General features: G+C 40.4%; 1 protein-coding gene across 4 annotated transcripts in view; it reads left to right on the top strand.

The window, feature by feature from the left end:
• The window catches only part of LOC149197448 (translesion synthesis protein REV1-like), a 437492-nt gene that overhangs the window by 85366 nt on the left and 332947 nt on the right, over positions 1-19179 (top strand). For 3 of the 4 annotated variants that reach the window (XR_016254763.1, XM_089405838.1, XM_089405839.1), the window contains exon 12: positions 14943-15062. Coding sequence is in view for 2 of the 4 variants with exons in the window: in XM_089405838.1 (XP_089261964.1) it covers positions 14943-15062 (120 nt within the window). In the remaining 2 variants the exon portion in view is untranslated. Of the gene's footprint in view, positions 1-14942; positions 15067-19179 lie in introns of all 4 variants that reach the window. The other variant, XR_016254764.1, reaches the window with a different exon arrangement.

Raw genomic sequence — 19179 nt, 5'->3', positions numbered from 1 at the left:
ACAAGAAAGAAAATTATGTAAAAGAAATTTATTTAAAGCACGGGTTTCATGCTTAAGTTATTTATCATTAGATCAAGCATCCATTGAATACTCCTAGGGCTTCCACAAGTCAAAAGAGTCATTGTCAAATCTTTAAGAGTCCCATTCGGGAATTTGTGTCAAAAGAAGAAAATTATTTTGTAATTAAAAGAGTCTAATGAACTCCCAAGACCAAGTCGGCCAACCCAAGATGAGTCCGCCTAAAGAGGCTTATTCAAGCCATTGGAAAAGCTATTAATAAGAGGAACTTTGACCTCCATTTGAAGATACACACTTCAGGATTCAATCTACAGTTAAAGAAATATGCGAGAATCTTAGAAGAGAAGGAGAAGACTAGTGAAGAAGGGAAGAAGCCTAAAAAAAGTTTGAAGATTTGAAATTTGTCTTTATAGCCCACACATGCAAGTACCTTAGGGTTTCTAGGGTTACTAAAGGTTCAAAATCGCTGAAGAAGGAGCATTCTGTTCTAGCAGGGCCGAAAGGATAACCTTATTTTGAAGACAATGATGTCTCGTTATCCTTGAAGATCTTGTCTTGCATTGAAGAAGAAATTTTTGGGTGGCTGGCTTCGTGCTTGGTGGAGGTTTTGATTTTGGTCTATGGTCTTGGAAGTTTGACTTGAATTGATTCTATAAAAAAATAAGTTCTTTTGGGTTTTCCCTTGGCTCGAAGTCTATATCTTGTGTTCATTTTTGTGTGGCTGTGATTGTCATGTTTTGGCATTTATTTGATGATACAAACATAATCAACAAAAGGAGGAACAAAATATCACAAATAAATGTAAAGTAAGAGAAATCAAATGAAAACATGCCCTAATGCTACCTTAATGGATTTCTTAGCATAGGTGACCTAAACCGGCAAGCCTCCCTTGTGGAGGAAATCCACTAAAGAGTAGGAGGTGGTGTGTTGTGGTGACAGTGGGCCTTTACCTCATTGTTATACCTTGGTCTAGTCCTTGTCTTGTGAGCTCTCTTGAAAAGACTTGCTAGATTTTGAGGCAACAGGTACTTAATAGAGAATTTGTCAACATGAATACCTAATTTGCATGTCATATGTCTAAAAATTTTCCATTTGTTTTCTAAGTTCTTCATTCGTTTTTTAGTGAAATCTTTGTACTGCTTAATATACTTTTCCTTCTAATCATCAATTAAGAGGAACATGGTGTTGAGAAATCTAGGGGCAACTAAATAGATGATTTCTCTTACTTTTGATAATTGCTTGTGATGTATTTTTACTTAACGTGATTATTATTAGTGCTCTCTATCATCAAACAACTACCAAACAATGAAAATCAATGAGCCAAGGAGACACAAAATGTAGGCTGTTAGCCAGGGCCAAAACCTCTCCTCTTGAGAAGAAAACCCACAAGAACTCTTCTCTTCTTATAGAACTTCAATTGACGAGTTCCAAGACCTATGATACTTGACCAAGACCAAGTCAAACCTCCTTCTGATGAGTTCCAAAACCTCTCCTCTTGAGAGGAAAACCCACAAGAACTCTTCTCTTCTTATAGAACTTCAAATGACGAATTCCAAGACCAATGACACTTGACTAAGACCGAGTCAAACCTCCTTTTGATGAGTTTTCCTTCTCTAAGTCAATGTTAATCAAACTTGCTTCACTTCTTCAAATTTCAGCTTCTCTTCAAAATCTCGGCCTCTATTGTAGGTCTACAATTCTTTGCCTACCTGTAATTTTTGCGATTTCACACATGTGGATAGTTTAGGGCAAATTTGCAAGTCTTCTCTTCCTTGCTTGGGTTAATCCTTCTTCCTTGAGTAAATCGACTTTGTAGACTGATCCTTTGACACCTTGCTTTTAGCCTCTTGATGTGATTGCAATTCTTGATCTTGCTGCAACAAAAAGTTGCCCTAGATTCTCTCGCACATGTGGAGGAAAGTAGCCCCAAAACAAATCGTAATTAACTCAGTTTCTTGTGTTGAAATTGCTAGCCCAGTATACATCTTTCTCCTCCTTTTTCGCACTTCTTGGATGATAGATGAATGATCTCAAGTGTGATTGACTTCCTCGTATATATAGGCTTCATGTCACTGCTTGAAGGCCGACTTGTCACTTTATGTAGGCCGACTTGTTTGATTGTAGGTCAACTTGTATTGGAGGGGGTCTTTGACTCTATTTTGACTCAAATAAATATCTTTGACTTGATACATGATGTCCAAGAGGGTCTTCCATACATGACAATGACTCAATTGACTTGTTGACTCAATGACAAGCCCTCGAAGCACTCAATGGTTGATTGACCTAAATCAAATAGCCTTGATTATGAAACCCATGCATCAAGAATGCTAAGTCACCGGATTCGTCCTAAACCCCCTGCGAATCCCGAATCCGGCGAATCCGACATGATTCGGTCCGGATTCGTGTCCAAATCACAGGACACGTCGTGTCCGTTTTGGACACGTCGTTTCCGAGGGCGTGTCGCTATTCTCAAAAGCGTGTCGCGATTTTAGGACACGTGTCCGGTTTCTAGGACTCGCTAAGCTCAGCGCGGGAATGAAAATGGCGTGTTTGCTCATTAAAATTGTCATTTGGCAAGTGATTTGTGCTGTTGGAGCAAGGAGTAAAGCATTTTGGCAGCTTCATGATCAAGTCTAGGCCCTAGTATTGATATGCTATTCATGGTAATGTTAAATTCTTAAAGTAAAAGTGACATTCTCCTTAATCTTCATTTTCATCCTTTTACTTAAATTTTTAACATTACCATGAAATGACTCAGGATGTTTGAGAGTGGTTCTGGCCTCATTGGATTTCATATGGAGAAAGTAGAATTTTAGATTTCATTCAAAATCCAACAAACTTATCAATTTTTCAGCATTTTAGGATTGGGGGATTGTAATGTTTCCATTGAATTTTGTCATGTATTAGGGTATGGAACTCGTATTTAATCAAGAGCACCAAACCAAGAGCTTCTGAATATGTCACTCCCACTCTCGTTTTCGCTCCCGCTCCCAAGTAACACTGTTCCTGATGATATGGGTCTGGACACCACTGTTGAGTTGGCATTGGCCAACATGGATCTCAATGATCCAGTGCTAGAGCCTGTTAGATTTGATGACTTAGAGGGGTCAACCTCCATACCAGCAGATGCAGAGGCGACTATGGATACAACGGAGTAGGAGGATGTAGAGGAGAGCAGTGGGGACCATGATGATGGGGACAGTGATGCTGATTTTGATGCTGATTGATGCCTTGAGGCTTGTATACCTGTAGTTGTTTTATATTTTCTATTTCTATTTGCCATTGGCATTGCACCAACACTACCTATGTAACACATTTTGATTTCTTAATGAGAAAACTACAGTTGTCAGTGTGTTTATCTTACTATCTTGTAGTTGTAAGTTGTCTTTCAGTTATGAATTATGAATCATGATTTAAATTTTTAATAGATTTATCATTTATGTGACCAGTACCACTGACATTTATTTGAATTTTGTATGTATTATGCATGCCAATAGCTATAGATGAAGATCTATGTTTGAAATCAATAAATTTGTATCGTTAATTAAAATTTGTGTAAGAAATATGATAATATCTAATTTTTAATATATATGTATATTTTTTAAATATATATATATATATATATATATATATATATATATATATTTTTTAAATAAAATAATATATAACGTGTCCTAACGTGTCCTGTTTCGGGGGGTCAGCGTGTCCGAATCCGACACCACAAATCTCGAATCCTACGTGTCCCGAAATTCTACTGCAACAACTGATTTATTTCTCCTACTTATTATTCACAATAAGTTATTTACGAAATCCCTTCAACAAATATTAAAATAAATTCTACTGTAGTTATCACACAATTACCCAGAGAAAAATACATGCACAAGAACCAATCACATCAACATAGTTGTTTTTGGACAATTGTCCTTGGAAAAACCCAGTGCGGGAAAATCGGTGCAGCAAATGAGGGCTTTATTAATCTTTAGTAGCAATTGCTTTTACAAGGAATGATTTTACAGAGAAACTGAAAGAAAACACCTGAGACTTTCCCTTTGAGACTTTCTGACACTTTGGAGACCTTGCTCCCACTCCTGCGTCACCTCTGCGTCACTCTGCGTGGCTCAACGTGGCTTTGAGTGGCTCTGCGTCAGCCTGCTTGAGGGCCACGTCTCTCCTCTAGATTGCGTCTCTCTCTGCGCTGTCTCCCACTATCCCTGCGTCACCTCCTCCTCAGTCACTGCCTGCTGCTGATGCCCTCCTCTTCCTCCACCTTGCAACTCTCCCTCTGAAATTGATCTCCTTTACTTGAGAATCGATTTTCCTAGAGATACTGAGTATCTGCCGGTGTATCTCCAAATGATCCTCAAGTCTTCTCTTATACTTTTCCTGTTGATGAATCAACGACCGAGATTAAGTCTCTAATCAACGGCTAAGATTAAAACAGACTTGATCCTCATCTCTTAGAAGCGTCTCACCTTATCTTTATTAATACCCATTAATATTTTTATTTTCCTAAGTTTAGACTTAAGAATTAAAAATATTAATTATTTTAATAACTCCTCATCTGGGTCAAATTTCTCAAAACGATTTCTGGGTCTTGGAGATCTCATGTGCCTTAGCCTCTCTTCCAAATTTCAAGGCTAGAGTACATCCGATGCTACCAAAAATCAACAATAATAAATTTCATTTCTTTTTAATATCTATTGAAGGAAGTGTAACTAGGTTCAGTCTTCATAATTGTAATTTTGATATTTGTACTTATTCAAGAAAAGAAATATTATTTTTATAATATATTTCAACGAGTTTCTTGCTCATTGAAATAGGTCTAGCACATGTCAAAGTGCTATATGTGAGTCAAATAGTCAAAATAAAATGTTGAAGGCCTTAAGGGCATGTTACACCATGTATACATATATATTTATGTCAAAGGGATAACCTCCAAGCAAAGAGTCTACTCCTATACAATGGCATCATCAAAAGCTCCTTCAAGCATGCTACACCACCATGGAAACTATCTGAAGTCTGCTCAACAAATCAGCCTCCAAAACAACCCTCAAAGTCGGCCTACAAACAAGGTGACTAGTCGGCCTAAATGGAGGGACAATCCTTTATTTATAGAGGCTGTCCACTCCAAATACAATGCACCAATTTAGCTCTGAAATCCGCAAGAGAAAGAGGACAAGAAGAACGAAGGAAGCCGAGGTAAAGGGTCTACTAGGGCAATGAAGTAAAGGAGGAAGAACAACGAAGATTGAGGGATTGTTTTCTAGGGTATACACAGTCACACATGCAAGGAAATGAAGGATAGTCTACGACTATATCAACAGTGAGATCACAGTTATATATTCTTCCTTGTTTGGGCTAATGACTTAGGCCTATTAGGCCCCATACTCAAGCGAAGAAGAGGGTCTCTCTAGCGAAGGAAAAAGGAGCTAAAAGCTTAAAGGAAACCTCCCACATGTACGAGAAGGTAGGGCTACAGTACCACTATATCAAGTCTGCACTATACATCAAGAAGAAGCTCGATTGGGTCAAGAGAAAGAAGGTATACTCTTGGTGAAAGATCTCACTAAGGATCAAAGATTAGAGTCTCTTCTAGAACTAGTATAAGAGAGCCTACTACCAAGGAGTAGAAGAACAAAGTGTTGGAAGGAGGAGGACAAAGTGTCGGAAGAAGTGTCGGGGTATATGGTGCAAAAAGGATTGAAGACTTGACTTGTGCTTGGAGGATCACTTTGTTAGGGCTCTAGGGCTTGGCATTGATCAATAGAAGCTTCAATAAGAGAAATTCACTAAAGGGTTTTCCTCTCAAGAGAAGAGAGGTTTTGGCCCTGGCAGAGAGCCAATATCTTGTGTTCTTGTTTTTATGTTTTGGTAGTAGTTTGATGAAGTACACACATATGCACTAAGAATAAGAAGAAGAAGAATAAGCTAATAAGGAAAAGTAAAGATACTCCACAAATTGTTATCAAGTAACGAGGAATCACACTACACTACTTTGCCCTAGATGCTTCAACAATATCAAATACATAAAATCATGATTACATATGTCATTATGAAAACCAAATCTAGTTACATATTTCAGCACATGGGAGGGCTGACACCACCTTGTAATCCCTCAACGTTGGCGCAGGGACTAGAACTATGGCTATTTCGAGACCCATGAGACCACCTTTGTTGCCCTAGGATGATTTTTGGGGTCCATATAGGGATATTGACAAAAGTCTGAGGGCTAACCGTTAGAGGGTGATTTTAGATAGATTTTACACCAAGTTTGGCACCCAGAAGCACCAACACATCGCCTACATTGGCTAACGCATGGATGACGTCAACAATTATTGCCCTATGACTCAAGTGTCTTGGCAAATTCTTATGTTTTTGTCTAAGCGAGTAGGTCAACTTGTGACCTAACGCATAATTGTGACATAATTTATTATTTTAGAGGCTTTAAGGCTAAAAAGGACATTGGTTCTCCTCATATAAATAGAGGAGAGGAATCATTTATTTCTCATTACCCCTTAGACTTGAGTATTGCGACCTCTTGAGGATTTCAACCTTTCTCTTGTGGAGGACATTGGATCTATGAATGCATTTTAATATTTGGAGTTAATTTGCTCGCCCTTGGAGTTATTGTCTTGGATCAATGGATGTAATTTCATGCAAGTTATGTTGTAGGTGAGCATTTTGTTGGATGAATATTCTCTTTATGTTTAATGTATGGAATAAATTGAATCAATAATTTTCTATAGTGCCCTAATCTATTGAAAATCTACTGGATGGAATCTAGATATCATTATTGCATGACTCATGAATAACGTGTGAATGATAATCCTATTGGTTAACTTTGATTAGCTCTCCCATAAAACTCCTTGATCTGTTACATAGGTATTCACTAGGGTTTTTGAAGCTAGGGCATCAATTATCCTTCCTCCATAGCAACTTTTAGCCATCAATAAGTGGGCCATTGTCCCTGGTACAGGAGCCCACAATATTTTGCAAAAAATTTACTCAATGTATGTGGGTCATTAGCCCTGGTACGGGAGCCCACATAATTGTCAAACTCATTATTATTTTCAGGGATGTTGGGTGGTGCTAGGCAGGTGGTTGAAGTCCCCTTCAGGTGGTAGGGTGGTGCTAGGGCAAGTTGGAGTTTGTTAGGGTGTTGGATCGTCCTTCCAGTTGGAGTTGGAAATTGAATGCTTTTCTAGAATACTAGGGATTTGGGGCTTCCCTTTTCAGTTGGAGGTGAAGCATTTGATGTACTCACAAAATTATTAGAAAAGCACTCGCTGGTTTTTTGTCCTGGAGGGGGTTTTCCACCTAAAATTTCTTGTGTCTGTAAAAATTTCTGTTTTCCCACCCCGGTTTTCAGTTTCTCCTTATTTCTCCCATGTAGTTAAATGCCCATTCCCATAACCATACATTTAACAGACTGAAAAAAATAAATATTGCTGAAAACACAAATTTTGGAAATTTTTCAGAATGCTGGAAATTGCAGAATTAAAAATCAGCAATTAAAAACAGCCATTAAAACACATTAAAACACTGATATTTTTGGTCAACTTGACTCTGGAAAAACCCCCTACAACTCTTGGGGAAAACCAGTTTGAGAGCTCTTCTTTATTTCTGAAAATTGTCTTTTTACAGTGAGAATTATTCAGCAAAAAATCAGCAAGCAAATTTACAACTTATCTCCTTTCCCGTGCTTCACAGCAATCTGGAAATTACAGCAAACAGGACAGCAATAAATTCTGTACGACCTCCGTTTTGTGTGCAGAAAAATCAGCAAACTGCTCCTCGATTTTTGTGCAAAAATCTGCCTTTCACTATGTGCTGAATCAGTTGTACAAATTTGCTCAACTGCTGCCTTGGAATGTGTGCCAAGCTGTTGTCTTCTTCTCCTCCCTACTCAGAAATCTCTCTTGCTTTCTTCCTCTCCTTCTCCCAATCTGCTCATGAAAGAATGAATGACCTTTTCCTCCTTTTCCTCCTTTAATATAACTCCAAGTGACTTTTGGGTGATCCAAGTGACTTTTGGGTGATCTCTAAATCCAATGGCTGAAATAGATTTAGATCAATGGTTGAGATTAAATGCTCATTTAAATCTCACTTTCTAATTTTTAATTCACCCCACTTTAATAAAGACCCACTTAGTCATTTATTTCCAAAGTCACTTTTCCTTTCTAATTTTTCATTGACTTTATAAAAGTCACTTTAAAATTAGACTTAATAACTTTATCACTTAAAGTCACTTTTAAATTAAATTTAACTTTATAAAATTATAAAGTCACTTTAGGAGAAAAATTAAATTCTTTTGGACACTTTTCCCTAGGCCAAAGATCAAAGCCTAAGGGAACCACCTGTCCTCCGGTACCAAATTTCAACACTCCCTCTTACCGAGGAAGGTGTTCCTCACCACACCCATCTTGTCTCTGAAGTAGACATGCTTGCCCCGTGGTAAGGCTTTGGTAAGGATATCTGCAACCTGCTCATCAGTGGAAATATACTCAAGCTTCACAGCTCCCTTCTGAACATAGTCTCTGATGAAATGATATCTGATCCCGATATGCTTTGACCTGTCATGAAATACTGGATTCTCCATGAGTTTAATGCAACTCTGATTATCACAGTAAATCACTGAAGGTCTCAACGGCTGACCAAATAAGCCAAACAACATCTTGCGAAGCCAGATGGCCTCACAACTAGCTAGACTGGCTGCCATATACTTTGCTTCCGCTGAACTCAGTGCTACTGACTGCTGCTTCCCGCTGAACCATGACACTACTGCTGAACCCAACCCAAAACAACACCCTGAAGTGCTCTTCCTATCAGAAGCACAACCTGCCCAATCAGAATCAGTGTATCCTGCCAATCTCACTCCATCTCCCTGCCTGTAGTCCAGACCATAATCCACTGTCCCCTGCAGGTACCGCAAAATGTGTTTTGCAGCCACCCAGTGAACCTTCCTAGGCTCACACATAAACTGACTCATCGTGTTGACTGCAAAACAGATATCTGGTCTAGTGTTGACCAAATACATCAAGGAACCAATCAGCTGCCTGTACAATGTGGGATCCACCAACTCGGAATCCGAACCATGAAGCTTCTTCCAGTTGGTGATCATCTGTGTCGACATGGGTCTACAATCCTCCATGTGGAATCTGCTAAGGATGTCCACAATATACTTCCCCTGCCCCAGGAAGAAATGCCCCTCCTCCTGCCACACCTCCAAACCCAAAAAGTAATGCATCAAGCCGATGTCCTTCATCTCAAACTCCGCCGCAAGATCTCTCTTGCAGTGCTCTATGAGTCTCTTTGCACCTGTAATGATCAAGTCCTCCACATACAGCACCAGAATGAGAGGCTCCTCACCAATCACAATAAAGTCAGATCTGCCTCACTCTTTGTGAAACCCATCCCCTGCAAGTATGCATCTATCCTGGAGTACCAAGCTCTGGGAGCTTGCTTCAGGCCATAAAGGGCCTTCTTCAATCTGCACACATGGGACTCCTTCCCATGCACCTCAAAGCCCTGTGGCTGCTCAATGTACACCTCCTCCTGTATGAAGCCATTGAGAAATGCGGTCTTCACATCCATCTGGTGGATCTTCCAACCCATCTCTGCTGCTATCGATATAATGGAGCGGATCGAAGTATATCGAGCCACGGGAGCGAAGGTCTCCTCATAATCAACTCCCTCTACCTGGGAGAACCCTCTAGCCACAAACCTCGCTTTGAATTTCTCAATGCTGCCATCTGCAGCATGCTTTACCTTGTAAAGCCATCTGGAAGTAACCACGGATTTGCCCTCAGGCCTCGGCACCACCTCCCAAACATCATTCTTCATGATAGAAGAATACTCCTCCTGCATGGCCTCTCTCCAGACCTGCTGGCTAGCTGCCTCCTCATAGCTAGAAGGCTCAGAGTCAAGGATGCTGGTAACCATCGCCATATAACTACAAAACCTCTCAGGTGGTCTACTCTCTCTGACCGGCCTCTTCGGCTCAGCAACAGATGTGGCATCTCTCAAGGTGTCCTGAAGCCACTTGGGCTTCCTCTTCCCTGAGCATGCTTCTCCCATAGGAGAATGAAACTCCTCCTCATCACCATCAGTAGCCTGAACTCCTGACTGTCTGTCTGCTGTCCTCCTGCCTGCACCTGAACCTGTAGAAACTGAGGTACCGTGTGAACTGTCCATCAGTGGACTCCCTAGTGAACTGCTCTGTGAATTGCTCTGCATGCTGCCCGGAGCACCACCCCTCTGGCTCGATGAGCCACTGCTCACTGACGGACCTGACATCCTCATAGATGTACCTCCGGATCCTCCTGATCCCTGCCCACTGGATCCCTGCGACTGACTCAACTGCTGCTGAGGGTCTGGCTGATCCAGATACTCTAACTCCCGTGACCTCCTAAAGGCCCTGTCCTCCTCGAACTTCACATCCCGTCTGACAACAACTCTCCTCTGTGCAGGAATGTAAATGCGAAAGGCCTTTGAGGTCTCACTGTAGCCCACAAAGATACCCTTCTCTGCGGTGGGCTCTAGTTTGGTCCTCTTCTCCTTGGGTATATAGGAGTATGTAATGCATCCAAAGATATGAAGATGACCAATATCAGGCTTCTTCCTAGAGAAAGCCTCCTCCGGAGTCATGTGCCCCAAGGCACGATGCGGACTCCTGTTCTGCAAGTAAACAGCTGTGTTGCAGGCCTCTGCCCACAAGAACAATGGCAACCCCTGATCATATATCATGGCTTTGGCAGCCCCTATGATGGATTTGTTCTTCCTCTCCGCAACCCCGTTCTGCTGGGGGTTGTAAGGAACAATGAACTCCCTCCTAATGCCTGCCTCCGCACAATAATCAACAAACTCTCCAAGGGTGTACTCTCCTCCATTGTCCGACCTCAGGGACTTGATCTTTCGACCTGTCTGAGTCTCAACAAGAGCTCTGAACTCCTGAAACCGCTTGAAGACCTCACTCTTGGTCTTCAAGAAATAAATCCAGGTCCTCCTGGAGTGATCATCAATGAATAAGACATAGTACTCATATCCACTCAAGGAAACATGAGACATCCGATCGCTCACATCGGAATGAATCAAATCAAGTATCCCCGTCGCTCTGCTGTCACTGCTGGGAAAAGGGGATTTGGCAAACTTGCCCATCACACAACCTCTGCAAGTATCAAAGTGATCAGTACTGAAATCTGGCACACCTGTAGTGATCTCCCGCAATGTCCTCAAGGCTCCATGATACATGTGTCCCATCCTGCGGTGCCGAATCTCACACAGCTCAGAACTGCTAGCTCTGCTGTCGGTACTACTGCTCAATGCCAAAAGGGGCTGGAATGCAAACTTGTACACCTTTGCATGGCGTACACCTATCACTCTAGCTGAATCAGCTGGAGCGTCCCTGGGATACATCAACACCTGTCCTCCCCTGAACAGTACCTCATATCCTCTGTCCTCCAAAGCTGAGACGGATATGAGGTTCTTCCTCATCCCTGGCACATAAAGAACCTCTGACACCTTCAAGGGAGGTTTGGACTCCCTCTGAAATGTCACTGTCCCCACCCCGACTGCTCTAACAACTCTGTCATCACCGAGTACTACCTCAATATCAGTGCCACTCTCTGAAAGCTCTGAGAAGTACTCACGGACTCCTGTCATGTGACGTGAAGCCCCACTTTCCACATACCAAATACCTGTAGATGCTCCGCTAATCGAGGGAAAAGCATGCTCCCTCTGAACCTGTGTGGCAGGTGATCCTGTACTAGAGGACTCACACGTAGTGAACGCAAACTCTCGGTCAAAACGACCAGCAAAGTCCTCAATCTATGCTGAAGCTGCCACGTCCTGGTTCTTCCCCTTCTTCTTCTTCTTCTCCGGACACACAACTGCATAGTGTCCCATCTTTTGACAATTCCAACACTTCACCTTGGAATAGTCCTTCTGTGAGTTACCCTGTTTACCTTTACCTTTGCCTTTGCCCCCACCACTGCTTGTGGAAGCCTGCTTCTTCCCTTTGCCTTTCTTGCCTCCTGCCACCAGTGCTACGTCCTCATCCTGCTCAACTGGCTTGGCTGCCCCAAGCTGTCCTTTCCTGATCTTTGTCTGAATACAATCATCCCAAAACCTCTCCCACGTGGGAAGGGTCTCACGTGCACAAACCCCATCAGCAAAGTTCAACCATGAACGGGGGAGGGCATTCACTGCAATACGCACCAACTCAGTGGATGGAATGGCCTCTCCAATCGCTGCCAACTCATCTCTCACATTGGTAATCTTTGTGAGATATCCAGCTGCACTATCATTCCCCATCTTAATGTTCTTCAGCTTCTCCTTCAGGACCATCTTCTGGTTCTCATTGGTACTCTGGTAGAGATTGGACAATGCTGTCCACATCTCATGGGCATTGCTCTTTCCTCTCACATGAGGAATGCAATCGTCTTTGATTCCGTCTAGAATCAGCCTCTTACCCTTATTGTTCTTCTTTTTATACTTAGCCAACTGAGTAACATCAGTGGGCACAACAACAGGGTTCTGTGCGGTATGCACCATGATATCCCAGACTTCTGCCTCCTCAAAGATACTCTGCATTCTCTCCTTCCAAACGCTGTAATTTATATGCCCATCCAGCCTATCCTCCACCCTCAATCCCAATGACATCCTGCTGTCCTAAAACTGAAAAATAGCACTGCTGTAGTAAAGATAAAACTGCTATTTATGAAAAAATCAGCTTGCTGGAATTTTCTGAGTGAAAAATCAGCAACTGTAATTTTCCTTTTTGCTGTCTCAAACTGCCCTTCAGCACTCAAGCTCTGATACCATGTAAAAATTTCTGTTTTCCCACCCCGGTTTTCAGTTTCTCCTTATTTCTCCCATGTAGTTAAATGCCCATTCCTATAACCATACATTTAACAGACTGAAAAAAAAAATATTGCTGAAAACACAAATTCTGGAAATTTTTCAGAATGCTGGAAATTGCAGAATTAAAAATCAGCAATTAAAAACAGCCATTAAAACACATTAAAACACTGATATTTTTGGTCAACTTGACCCTGGAAAAACCCCCTACAACTCTTGGGGAAAACCAGTTTGAGAGCTCTTCTTTATTTCTGAAAATTGTCTTTTTACAGTGAGAATTATTCAGCAAAAAATCAGCAAGCAAATTTACAACTTATCTCCTTTCCCGTGCCTCACAGCAATCTGGAAATTACAGCAAACATGACAGCAATAAATGCTGTACGACCTCCGTTTTGTGTGCAGAAAAATCAGCAAACTGCTCCTCGATTTTTGTGCAAAAATCTGCCTTTCACTATGTGCTGAATCAGCTGTACAAATCTGCTCAACTGCTGCCTTGGAATGTGTGCCAAGCTGCTGTCTCCTTCTCCTCCCTGCTCAGAAATCTCTCTTGCTCTCTTGCTCTCCTTCTCCCAATCTGCTCATGAAAGAATGAATGACCTTTTCCTCCTTTAATATAACTCCAAGTGACTTTTGGGTGATCCAAGTGACTTTTGAGTGATCTCTAAATCCAATGGCTGAAATAGATTTAGATCAATGGTTGAGATTAAATGCTCATTTAAATCTCACTTTCTATTTTTTAATTCACCCACTTTAATAAAGACCCACTTAGTCATTTATTTCCAAAGTCACTTTTCTTTTCTAATTTTTCATTGACTTTATAAAAGTCACTTTAAAATTAGATTTAATAACTTTATCACTTAAAGTCACTTTTAAATTAGATTTAACTTTATAAAATTATAAAGTCACTTTAGGAGAAAAATTAAATTCTTTTGGACACTTTTCCCTAGGCCAAAGATCAAAGCCTAAGGGAACCACCTGTCCTCCGGTACCAAATTTCAACAGTGTCTACTGTCTATTGCTTATTTAATATTTATGCTGTAAGTTGATGCTGAAGATTAATCAATGCTCTAAAAAGATCAATTAGTTACTAATTGCTAAGAAACACTGATTCACTCCCCCTCTCAGTATTTCCAACAGACTTGTACCTTGTGGATTATAGCTTTTATCATTAAGTAGAATTTGAGCGGTAATGGGTTAATCAAAGAGCTCATTGATGTTGAGGATTTAATGATTAGTTTTTGATTGTTGATGTACTCAACATTTTGTAGTTGACTTGTTCTACCATAATAACATAATGGTACACTAAGGATCTTTTGATTTTTATGATAGTTTCTTTCCGTTTTACTCTGAGTCTGCTTTTAATATCCTATATGGAAACTACTAAGCCACAATTTCTGCACTTTGATAATAAAGCATGGTAGTACCTTTGGGAATATGGTATTATAATATTTGATCATGTCCACTGTAGGTAATGGGAATTTTAAAATTTATATATTGTCAGCGTTCCTTTATTGAATCAGTATAATATACCATGTTGTGGATATTCTCTATATTGGCAACTTGGTTATTCCCTTATTATAACAGCATAATATTTCATCATATGGGAGTTCTTTATATTGGTTATATTACTTTGTGGAATATTCTGTCTTGGAAATTCAGCATGGATATTACAGTGCCCCTTTGCCTTTTGAGCAGTGAGTTTTTCATTGAACGTGTTGTCTTGCTTTTTCATCAGTCTCTGTGTTCATGGTCTAGGGAACATATATCAACTAACTCTTTTTACAGATTGTTTAGGTTCGATAAACAAAAGTTATGGTCTCGAAGGTGTTAGTATATGCCATATGGTAATATTTATCTCATTCTATCGTGTCAAAATCTTTGTTTAATGGGGACAAAGAGAATATTTCTTAATGCTTTAGTATGCCTACGTAGTGATGGTTGTTTGCTATCTCTGTTTTAGTTTTATTATATTTTGTGTTTTCATTTCTTTGATTTTAATACTACATTATTCAGAATAAGTGGCTTGATAGTTTGCTAACTCTCTGATGTCTCCTTTGTGTCTTCAGGTATATCAATTTTTAGCTGACCTTCCAATTGGTGAATTACCGGGAGTGGGATATTCACTGCAAGAGAAACTGAACTGTCAAAATATTTACAATTGCAACCAGCTGCAGAGCATTTCAAAGGTAGGTAAGTGATATTGAACAGCAATGCTAAGATGTGATGAATGAAGCTGGGCTTATTTACAAATTGAACATATGTTCATGTTGAAACCTTAATGGAATTTGTTATATATCTTAAATGAACATCTTATATGAGCTTGCTCATCATAAAGAGATATAATGCTCTGTTTCATTAATCTACTCTCTTGCCTCAGAAAAATATATAAATTTCAGCTAAAAATCTAATTTCAGCTAAAAATCTGAACTATAAAACTAAAATGAATATCCATCCCTCATTGGTACATGGGTATTATACTATTATTCACAACTTACTCAGGTTAGTGCAAGCTTTCATATAATTGTACTGAACCTGGAGATGGTGAAGACATGATAAAATTTGATTTTACATTTTCATTTGCCTTCACAAAGTGCTGGAGGTATGACAAAATATTATCTGACACGGTAGCGCATGTTTTGTTGATGTTTAGAGCAGGGGTGCATGAGATTTGACACACAACAAGAGAAAGAAGACAATTGCACCAAAAATCAAGAAATTCTTAATTGTCAATGCCATTTATTTACTATAATTTGCTGTAAATTTGGTTGTTAAGGATAAAGATATATAGTCAACTCAATAGCTTTCGGCCAAAATGATCTGTCTTATCTTAAAATTCGTTTTTAGTTTCTTCCATAAGCACTCTATAAATTCTAAAGCCTTATACCATCGTTTTGTCAAAATATTTTACCTATCTAAAATTGGATTTACTGATGTTAACGCTTCTACCTGTGAGCATTTTATTTTCTCTTACAATAAGCATCTCCCCGAATTTTTGAAAGTTGTATTCCATTAACATGCCTTCATGAAGATGTTTGAAACAGATCTCTAGTCCTTAGTGCAGAAAATGCATGGTCCCCTAGGGTTTTCTTCATGGAAATGTGTCTGGCATAGGAAATGGGTATGAAATTCCTGTTAAATGTCCATAAATTTTTTGTGTATGATTGTTGTATGGGAAGTGTTTCTCGGATGTTTTCTGGGCCTTTCTTATGAAAAATGCATGGAAAACTGGGAAATCTCTGGGAATTTCAGTTGGAAAAAAATGATGGAATGGGATGGAAGGTAGGATGAGCATTCACTCTGGTGTTTCTGGGTTCAATGTTGAATGAAGTATGGATTTTCTGACTTTTTGGGCTCAATACTCTTCTAGTTCGTCATCCATTGATCAAACTTTTGTCTGGAATTACGTATGACTTTGTTGATTGGTTGTAGGTAATGGACTTTGTCAGTGAGGGAGGTCAGTGAGCTAACACAGAGCTCCTGAGTTTCTTCTCTAGGTGACAACACATTAATAGAAGTTAGAACACATTTTATAATGTCCACATGTGTCCTTTAAGGTGTTTTTTAGCATTTGGTTTATCGTGTATTTTTCAAGGCAAGCATTGAATGATTGGTTCACGTTATAACAAAATATCAGAACTAGTGCAAATCCTCACTAGGTGACGTAGACAATGTGCAACACACAGTTGCCACTGTCACCTTAGCGATTACTATCTTCTCTTTAGTGAAGGTCACAACCTGTCACAGGGGAGGCTTATGTTGAAAAGTTTAACTAGGTTCGGTCTTCATAATGACATGTAATTATGATTTTATGTAATGTGATGTAAAGAAGAAAAATAAATTTATTGTATTGCTTGCTTCATGGGTTTCATGAGCAAGAAATTTTACTTTCGAGTTAAGACTCCCATTGAGAGTCTTTAGGAATTATTTGTCATCTAGTCATAAAATGATAGAGTCATTGTCATGTAATGAAGTCATGGTACACTTTGTAAAAGGTCAATCTTGTCTATGTAAAGTATTCTCCAAGACCTTGTCACTTATCCTCTTCAAGTTAGCCTACAACAATGGAAGAACATGCTAGAAGAAGTCGGCCTCACTACTTGTCATCATATCAGCCTAAGGGTCATGAGTTGATGTGTATAAGTAGCCTCACTCGGCCTCACTTGAAGGCAAGAAACTCGACAAGCATTCGGTGAAGAAGTGCAAAGAAGAAGGCTACAAAGAGAAGTGCGAAGAAGCGATAAGGAGAGATTTTTCTGGGTAAGCGAAGGAGGATTCTTCTGGGTCAATGAAGAAGAGATTCTTCTGGGTCAGCGAAGGAGAGATTCTTTTGGGCCAGCAAAGGAGAGAATCTTTTGGGACAACGAAGGAGAATTACTTTTGGGGATTTCGAAGGAAGGTTTCTTTTAGGGTCAGCGAAGGAAGGTTTCTTTTAGGGTCAATGAAGGAAGGGTTCTTCTCGGGTACTTGTTCTGGGTGACTGAGATAGAGATATAGAGGCCGAGTTTCTCTAGAGGAAGACGAGAAGAAGCAGTGTGAAGGATAGAGATTGAGTTTCTCTAGGAGGAGCGGAGGAGAGCAGTTCGAGTTCAAGAAGAAAGTCGTGAAAGCAAAGAGGCAGAGCATCAAGGTTAGCGACAAGGTTCTTGAGAGGATACTAGAGTCAAGGGTCTTTGTCATGGTCTTGGTACTCATCAATTGAAGTGATCTGAAAATGAAGATCTTAGATTAATTTTAAGGTATTACATATTCATGTGCATGGATTTACCTATATTACTTAGTGCAATGGATCGATAAGATTGTGAATAACATAGATAAGGAAGCAGTTAAAGGAACATAATAAACAAACCCACATAAACACAACAAGTTTAATATGGAGTTCACGCAAAACTCTTGGGCTACGTCTCCTGGTCCAGCGTTCAGTGGTGACCTCTCTATTATGTCTTCAAGAGCATAGTTTTACAAAAATGAGCTCAAATTGAGTCTCAACACACAGATACAAAACAACAGGAGTTTTGCTTGAATCCCTAAATCCCCTCTGAGTACACAGACTTGTTCTCTCCTTTCTGTCTCTGTCTTTGCTCTGTCTCAGCACTGCTTGTCTCTGTCTTCTGTCAGTCTTTGGCTTTAAAGCCAATCGGCGTTGTCTGTTCGTTTCCCCTTCTCGGGCTCTCTAGCTCGCAGCCTCTGTCCGCTCGAATCCCCTTTTGAGCATTACCAATCATGGCATAGCATCTTTAGGGAAGGTGGCTACCTGTTTTGCAACAGAAGGGACCATCGAGCCTTTGAAATCCCCAAAAATAGCGTTCTTTGTTTACACAAAGAAATACACTAAAAACACAGGAAAATTCGCCAAATTGCCGTTTATCGGACTTCAAATATCCTTAAATCCGCTCTCTACTCCTATCGGGTCTCTCATAAAGTGACTCCTTATATTGTGATATTGGGGCTAAACTCAAGCATCTGGTTTCTGGCTTCGCTTTGATCTCGATCTATCTCAGCAGCATCTTTCCTAAGGAAGGTAGGTTTATCCCGCTGGAGCGAGGAAAGGACTCGAGATGAGGACCGCCTGTATATCGCTATCGCATATCCACCGTTTATCTGAGTGATCTTGATCCAACGGTTGAGATCCATTTCGGGCAGCTCATGCGTATGGGGGGTTAACTGCCCGAAAAGGGTGGTTTTCTCTCTCCGGCACTTGGCCACGTGGCAGCCAGTGTATGGGCTCAGGTGGAGCCCGGCCAAAACCACTTATTGCCTATGGCCCGCCCAAAATCCCGCTCGTTTCGTGGTTTCCCTTTGTATTTGAAAAATACATTAAAACATTGAAAATCTCGCAAAATGGCTTTATGGCGGACTTGAAATGTTATACATGTGCATTCATAAACCCTTTCGGATCCGGTTTCATCGCATCGGGAACATTTCCTTTGCAATACATTTATTTGGCGGAAATGCAAATACAAAGGAAAATGCCATTTTACGGATTTCAAAATATATAAAATATCGCCTATAACCCTATTGGGTCCGGTTGTCGCAAGCCATATTTGTATCGACCCCATTCATTTGTGTAGCTTTGATGCGATATTGTGATGTGATTGATCGCAATCGCATATCGCATAGACCCCTGGGCCATTTGCAAGCGCTCCTCTGTAATCGCCGATTGTGATATCGCGAGTTAACCTGGGCCATCGATTTGCGTGCTTGATCGACGGTCCTCGTTGACCCGCGTTGATCGCGATTGCAATTGTCATATGATAGGCTCCGATATCCTCCACCTGCCTCCGCCGATTATGATATGCCGCTCGG

Source organism: Pinus tabuliformis, chromosome 2_2 (genome assembly GCF_031772625.1).
Source record: "Pinus tabuliformis cultivar Carrire ecotype Pingquan chromosome 2_2, CPIR1, whole genome shotgun sequence".
NCBI classification, from domain to species: domain Eukaryota; kingdom Viridiplantae; phylum Streptophyta; class Pinopsida; order Pinales; family Pinaceae; genus Pinus; species Pinus tabuliformis.
This window is presented reverse-complemented; position numbering and strand designations above follow the sequence as displayed.